Source organism: Electrona antarctica, assembly GCF_951216825.1.
Source record: "Electrona antarctica genome assembly, chromosome: 4".
NCBI lineage: Eukaryota > Metazoa > Chordata > Actinopteri > Myctophiformes > Myctophidae > Electrona > Electrona antarctica.
The window spans coordinates 45,992,787-46,000,512 of record NC_136809.1 but is presented as its reverse complement, the minus strand read 5'-3'; the positions used below and the strand labels follow the sequence as shown (position 1 = coordinate 46,000,512).

At 40.5% G+C, this 7,726-nt stretch overlaps 1 protein-coding gene across 1 annotated transcript; it reads right to left on the bottom strand.

The window, feature by feature from the left end:
* Positions 1–899: 899 nt before the first annotated feature.
* lias (lipoic acid synthetase) lies at positions 900–7,725 on the bottom strand. Its single transcript, XM_079499014.1, has 11 exons — positions 7,536–7,725; positions 6,512–6,687; positions 6,137–6,230; positions 5,756–5,836; positions 3,740–3,896; positions 3,562–3,619; positions 2,543–2,671; positions 1,998–2,143; positions 1,825–1,895; positions 1,596–1,707; positions 900–1,398 (listed from the first exon to the last, which is right to left on the bottom strand). The coding sequence occupies exons 1-11, from the start codon at positions 7,617–7,619 to the stop codon at positions 1,337–1,339; spliced, it is 1,170 nt and encodes a 389-aa protein (XP_079355140.1). The 5' UTR covers positions 7,620–7,725; the 3' UTR covers positions 900–1,336.
* Between the last annotated feature and the right edge of the window lies 1 nt (position 7,726).

The following is a 7,726-nucleotide window of genomic DNA, read 5'->3' as shown; positions in this document are numbered from 1 at the left end:
CGTTATTCCAACCAGTTCCTTTCCCCTCCATCAGGCGCCCCGGCTGGCCAGGGGGAGGCAGTTTAGAGACCAGGATCACTGCATGTTTTTTGTGAGGGTACCTACCCTAGGGGACACGGGGAGAACATGCAAACGCCATACAGAAAGGCCCTTTCGCCAACCCCGCCTCGGGTATGGGCACTGATGACACGGAGGAAATACGCCGCCAGCACCCACAGCCTCCCGAGCGGGATTCAAACCCAGGACCTTCTAGCTGTGAGGCGACAGCACTACAGACTGTGCCACCGTGCCCCCTAGATCTGCAATTTTTGACACTTTTGAATTTGAATCCTGAAAAGTAGCCATTTTGGACACGAGATATCCACCCAATGCTATGAAGGATAACCCACCTTTTGAAGAATATAACATTACAAAAAATAAAATGAGTGAAGACTTGTAATTAGAGCATCCTGGGCACATTTACTTACATTTACTTTACTGCACTGCTTTAGCCCATTAAGACCTGAGGCCCATTCTACAAATCCCTTCTAAATCGGTAGTTCTCACACTTTCAAAATAGCCAACGCAAAAATGCCTATGATGAGTTGTCTCCAAGTCCAAGTGATATATTGCAAGCTTTTGATGCTTAATAGTTTAAGCTTAATTCAATGTTTTGCTTGGGTTACAAATCATCTTTGCTAATACCTTGGATTCATGTTAATGTGTATTATCAAGGATGTGGCCTGCAGAGTGCACACATTGATTACACAAGCTTTTCTATCTGCACCCGTTTGTTTGATTACACACAATTCTATTCAGTATGCAGTTATGCCACACCTTTAGTTGTCAAACACACAACTATGAATAACTGAACAGACCACAGTCTACTTTGTAAATAAGTAAAATAACAAAGCCATAAGTGTCGCTCATATAGAAAATCTTTAATAAGACAACAAAATGACTCAACTAATAACAGCTTTTACGCCTATCATGTCTGCTCCACCATGTGTTGCTCCTTTTTCAAGCACACTCTGATGCAGTAATAAATCAGTGCTTTCCAACCCAGAGGGACGGTGAGTGGGAGTGGGGGTTCAGGAAGCCCTAAAGAGACTTCCAGACTTGCGCGTCTCAGATAAATAGTGTACAGGGTGTGAAAGAAGGGATTATATAGGTGGAATTCAAATTTGCAGACGCCATATCTTGATGTAACCAACACATTTCCTGTCCCCCACTTATATACTGCATCTCACTTTCCTGATAATCTTCCTCCTATGGGAATACTATCGTATATATGATTATGCAGTGGCGTAGTTTACGCTTAAATTAACTTAAAGCTAAAACAGGAGGCAGCAGGTTTTCACTCTGTAATAGTGACTTCTAACTTTTTCTTCTCGAGTAGGTTCTTCAGGAAGAACTCTCCTGTAGAGGGAAGCCAGATATATATGTCAAGGTAGCCCAAAATAATAATAATAATACACTTTATTTATAAAGCACTTTTCAAAACAAAGTTACAAAGTGCTTTCCAATAGCAGAATACAATACAGTGCAGCAATATAAAACAACAATTAAAACAAACTAAAACATGTAACGCCGTACACCACACCACAGCACCTCACCTGCTTTATAAGACGATCGCACCAGGGGGCCACTGGCCGTGTAGGCAAAGCCCATTTCATTCCCAACCTTCTCCCAGTGGGCAAACCTCTCAGGGGTCACGTACTCATCCACCTAGACACAGATCATCACAGTTGAATCCAACGGATATAAAAATGCCAAAAGATTATGGATTCAGAATCACTGTAGCAAAAGGTGAAAGGAAGATGGAGTGTAATGTTCTGATTGTACCTTGAGGTGGCGTTTGGTGGGCTGCATATACTGGCCCAGTGTCAGACAGTCCACCCCTGCCTCCCGCAGCTCTGTAACAACATCACAAGACCCATTAAAAAAAAATGTAACAGGGCTAATCCAGCCATCGTAGAGCCACCGTATTTCTGTGGATTTGAGTCAGAAACACACACCTGTCAGGGTATTGAGTATTTGTTGGTCGGTCTCCCCCAGTCCCAGCATAATCGAGGTCTTGGTAAGCAAGTTGGGCTTGACCTTTTTTGCATGTCTCAGCACGCTTAGTGACTGGTTGAAGTTCGCTCTTGGATCACGGACATGCCTGTGATTAGAGGTGACAGATCATGAGCAATTACAAAGCAGTGCACATCAAAAGCAGATGTAAACATAGAAATGTTTCTACAAAAATAAGAGTGACTCGTCGTGATACATACATACGTTACAATATTTGTACTTAATGCATTATTTTGCTTAATGTCAATACAAATCAATTATTGTTTGTCTGCGTTTATCAGTGTACTGAGAAATGGCTTCATTGTGCCACCTGCTGGTCAATGTGTATAACCATCCCTCCCCATTTTGTCATCTACATTATAATCTTAATCTCCGTTTGTACTCAGCACAAACATTTACAGATACACCTAGAGAAAACGTTAATGTGATGTGTACCATAACCTGAGTTCCAGTATATTATTATCAGCTGCTAGGCACCAGCTAGTACCTTTGCAGTTCACGGACTGTCTCCACATTGTGGGCGTAAACGTCCAACCCTGACAGGGCGATCTTCTCCACCGCTGCCAGGTCACCACGGAAATCAGGAGTGAGGCATTCCACCAGGATCCGAGAAGTTCTAGATGGAGAATAACCAGGGTGAAGGTCTGCAACTATGTATTCCTTTCTTAGTGATTATTCTATCGATTACTGTTTGGATTCATTGAATAATTGAGATATGCTGGTTTTAAAACATTAGTATTTCTTGTTTTATACTAAATCGATATTATTATTATCGATAGTATGATTAACCACTTAAGCCATATTTAAAACTTTCGTTAATATCTGAAATGGGCTGGCTTATCTACAAGCTCATAGAACCTTGCAGCTCCTTGTAGATCTTCTATTTCCGCTACTTTCAAGAACGGATTTTATTAAAATAGATAATTTGTTATAATCCAGTGGTTTTCAACCAGTGGTCCGGGGACCACCAGTGGTCCTTGAGGGGAGGATTCCAGTTGGTACCCAGCTAAATGATGGAGAGTTGGTAACCAAATTGATCTTTAACTCTTGAGAGCGTCAAATATAACCAAATGGACAAGTACAGGTCCATTTGGTTTCATTTTACGCTCTCAAGAGTTAAATTATTGTTAATCATCTGCATTACTTAATTTCTCCTAATGGTACCAACATCAATACAGCATGGAATTGTGGACAAAATCTTATCCAACGACAAGAAAATATTCAACGTTTTGGGTGAGAGGCTAAATCTCATCAAATGGTGGTCCGTGGCTCAAATGCAGAATAAATAATTGTTACAAAATGGGTTGAAAACCACTGTTATAATTGATTAAAAAAATGCAATTAGTTTGAAACTTATTAACACAATAGTGCTGACTGAGTTATGTCAACCAGATAGAGAACAACAGAGATAAACCAGCCTTTCATTATGGGAATGACTGTTCCAGAATAATGAGAAGACTTGATTACATTAGTCAGTTCTGTTAGAACATGGTGCGTTTGTCTTACCTCTCCTTCAGTTGAGTGACAGTCTTGGCAAAATGCTCCGCCCCTCCATCAGCGATATCTGACAAATAAGTCATGTGAGAGCATCTTTAAAATAACCTGTTACTATTGATGTGAGTGCTGACATTCATTCACATGAAGAATACTGTATTTCTCTTGGTACAAAACACTGTCTTCTTACCATCTCTGTCTACAGAGGTCAGTACCACATAGTCCAACCCCCAGGCCGCGATGGCTTTAGCGGTGTTGTAGGGCTCGTTTGGATCTAGAGGAGGGGGGCGGCGGGCCGTCTTCACCGAACAGAACCGGCACCCACGGGTGCACGTGTCTCCCATCAGCTAGAGAAAGACAGAAAAGGGAAAGAGAAAATGAGGTTATGGGGTTAGTCTACCTCCCTGCTTTATTTACAACTTAAATTTGATAGAATCGAATTACACACCATCATAGTCACCGAAAGACAAGGTCTGCGTCTCTCACTTTGTTCTTTCAGAGTCCATACCATGGCTCCATCTTACATCATATTTTATCACCGTTATTTTACAGATAATAGTTTGCATTGTTTATTTATATATCACTGCTTTCTTGTGAAATGTACCGTAGCTTTTCAATGCTTACCTGAGGTATATATATTTTCCAGATTTTTACTTCACTAGTTTCTTTCTACGTCCGTGATGGTAACGCCCCCGCCTGCCTCTGAGGTGGTGGAAAGCCTGGGTGAGGCGAGGTTACATGCTGGATAGTCTTCCGCGAGGTTACATGCTGGATAGTCTTCCGCAAGGTTTTCTTTTCGCAGATAAGTAAGCATGGGATGGGATGGGTTGGGTTACTCCGTGGTGGGAAATAAATAAATAATACAAGTAATACAAGAGAATGACAGCTTGGCACGCGCGACAGTAACTTGTATTTTTTGTAGAAGAGGTAGTATTAGTACTATTAGACAGCCAAATCAAATCATAGTTGTTCAATCAATTATTAAATCAAAGCAAACGGTACAAACAATATATAACTTGTAAATTTAAGTTACAAGTTACTGTCGCGTGTTGCCATTCTCTTGTACTTGTATTATTTCCCACCACGGAGTACCCTTGCATCTCGGAGGACAGGCAAGACGGGCAGTGTCGGTAGGCCAATCAGAGGCAGGCGGGGTGTTGTCTAATCACCATGTCTAATCACGGACGTAGAAAGAAATCACGCGTTTCTGACCCATGTGAATACTTGGATGTTGAAAGCATAACCTCCACTTTTAATTATAGAAATTACTTTTTCCAATTCTGGCTGAAATCAGCAATGAACATCAGAAAACAAGTCGCATCTACCAAATTGGCTAGACACTAGACTGACTAGAGTCAAGCATACAATAAAACTAGAACTGCTATGGGACTATCTCAGAACTACCCCTTTAATTGAGGTTTTTAAAAAGGCCTTAAAAACCTATTTTATCTGCAGGCCTTCCCCTAAGCCTTTTACAATGTTTTAATCTTTGTATGTGGCCCACCCACTGGATTCCCCCATTTTATTAGTGTTATTTTACGGTGTTGCGCCTAGGGGGCAAGATGTGTAGAAAAGAGCGTTTGTTTGTATGTACTGTATGTCCCCCAAATGTATCCATCCATATTTGGACATCAATATGACATCAAAGATTCACAGAGAAGTAAGGCTGTCCCCAAACATTCAAGGTTCGAATGTTCGCTCGTTAGGGTTGGCACTCGAATCTTAATTAATGGGCTTGAACCATTCGTTTTTTTTATTTTTATTTTTGTATTAAATAAAAAACATTATTTTTTTTCCCCTTTTTTTATTAACTCGAAAATATATCTCGGCGAGAATGCGATATGAGCATGTAAAAATTCCTGCCGAAGTTCGAGTCCTAAAAAAAGGGCTAAGGTACAGCCTTACAGAGAAGCCATACTGTTATTAGACTAACCTAGACGATTCGTCTCAATAAGAAGTGCAATATAAACTCAATTCATTATAATGTATTATAATTATCAGTGTCTTGCTCAAGGACGGGGCAATAGAAGTAAGCCCACTGGTAATGCCGCCATTTCAGAGGAGCAGGGTCTAACTAAAATCCTTTCCATCCATTCCGAGGTGACCACTTTAGCTGCTGACCCACTGCTGACCAGTATCATACTAATATCAACCCTAGGTCAGGGCTCATTTTATTGCCAGACAAATCATCCAGATGAGGACTCACCATTATGGTAGCTGTGGCTGTAGCATACTCTCCTCCTCCCCAGCACTCCCCAATATTCGGACATCTGGCCTCCTCACACACCTGGAAGTACACATATTAAAGACATCACACAAATACACAGTGTATGTGCTATAGTTAAGTTGAGTGAATTTTAGATGAACATCTAAACTGTAGACAAGCATTTTGAAAACTTATAAAGGTAATTTCAGTGTGACTAAATTTGGATGAATTATTTCCATATTCTATGCCATGTTGTTTTTCACGAAGGGGTAAAAAGGTAGTGCCACTTTACGGCCCATAAGAACACACTGAATATAATGAAAATGTCTCTCTCATACAGACACAAAGACAAAGCCACGCACATGCAAGCACACCACTTACGGTGTGTAAGTTAAGGTCTCTCAGCGTATTCTTTAACTTGTTGAAGTTCTTCCCAATCGGAATTTCCGTCTTCAACCAAGGAGGAAGCCTAAGCCTGTCAGAGCACAAATACAAGTTTATCTAAAAAAATATATACACATATATGTAATCTCTGCATAAAGCTGCTGAAACAAGATAAAAGATTTGATTGTCTTTCAAGAAATGTAAGAATGATATGCCACAGTAGTAGTACTAGTGCTTGTGATAGTTGCTGTCTATTGCATAAGGACAAGGAATGGTCTGATCTTTGAACCCTATACTGACTTCCACTTCCAGTTACATATGACAAGTGGTCATTAATGTGATTCTACATGTTTAGGTTTACTTAGTTTGTACCTCTCTCCTTTATCTCTCTTCAGCTTCCCTCTGTACTCATCCCACTTGCTCTTTTCTGATAGGTCCCCAGAAATGAAATCCTGCAGGTCAGGGCCATCATCTGCCAATACATCCTTCCTGCTGTCTCTTCCTGCCGTGGAGGATTTGGCCACTGTGGTCATGCCACTGGCATACACCTGCGGAACAGTTAGCATGATCATTTATTATTCAGCAACAATTTGTCATTGATTGCATTTTCATGTTCCTGCCCACTTATTTGGAGCAGTTATTCTTGCCTTTTAGCCCCAATTATTTGGTATGCATTAGTTCACACACAGACCCCCATTTGATGAGATTTTAATCTCTGCGACCCCAAACACAGATGTTTTGTTTGTTTGTTTTTATATATGACTTTGATTGTCGTCTGGCCCAGAAATATTTACTGTCCATAAGTACTGTTCTGTAAGTCGTAGATTGTAGATAAGAGTCACACTCTGATCAAAACAGCCGTGCTGTTTCTAGTTGTACTTTCTTAAACATGTAAGTTATCTGTCAAATGTCAATCACTGGGTAGTGAGTGTGGCTGTGGGTACCCCCTCAAGGAACCCTGTCCACTCTGGACCATAGCTCTGGTCCATAGACCCTAGCCCAAAATGTGAACTCTCGTAGACGTATTTATCGATTCTGACGTCATCTTCATAGTCAATGATGACGTCAGAAATACGTCTACGAGAGTTTACTTTAAATCTTGGGCTAGGGTCTACTTATAAGTAGACCCCATGTCAACTGTCCTAGACCTAAGCAACCATTCTAAATAATGACTGCTGTTTATTTGTGGAAACAAATACAATATTAACGTATACATTTGATAGTACTTCTAGCTAGGTTACAAAACGGTCACATTAACTAGTCTGTAAGTGAAGGCCAACGACAACCAATTACGACACTGACCGGGGTAAGTATTATATAAGAATGAAGAAACCATGTAAGAAATTGTTAGTGACAACAGAGCTAGTGACAACAATACAGAGTGTAAAATACTTACATATCTGCTGTATTTTGGACTCAACCATAAATTATGACAGGAGAAACGACCAGCAATAATGCATGTTTGTTTGATCAACGCCATGACATCTAGCTCGCAGTGGCTACGCAATCTGTCATTGAAAATAACACTCTGTGTGCGTTTATTTTGGTCTGAAAACAATAAAAGACATGAATTACAGACACCAAAAA

Bases quoted from the DNA above. Each gene is read 5' to 3' on its own strand.
- lias (XM_079499014.1), bottom strand. From the start codon at position 7,619: ATGGCGTTGATCAAACAAACATGCATTATTGCTGGTCGTTTCTCCTGT. The intron at 3,897-5,755 runs GTGAGTCCTCAT...GTCTTTCTCTAG, and splicing joins CAGCCACAGCTACCATAATG to CTGATGGGAGACACGTGCAC. The intron at 1,896-1,997 runs GTGTGTGTTTCT...ATGTTGTTACAG, and splicing joins AATACTCAATACCCTGACAG to AGCTGCGGGAGGCAGGGGTG.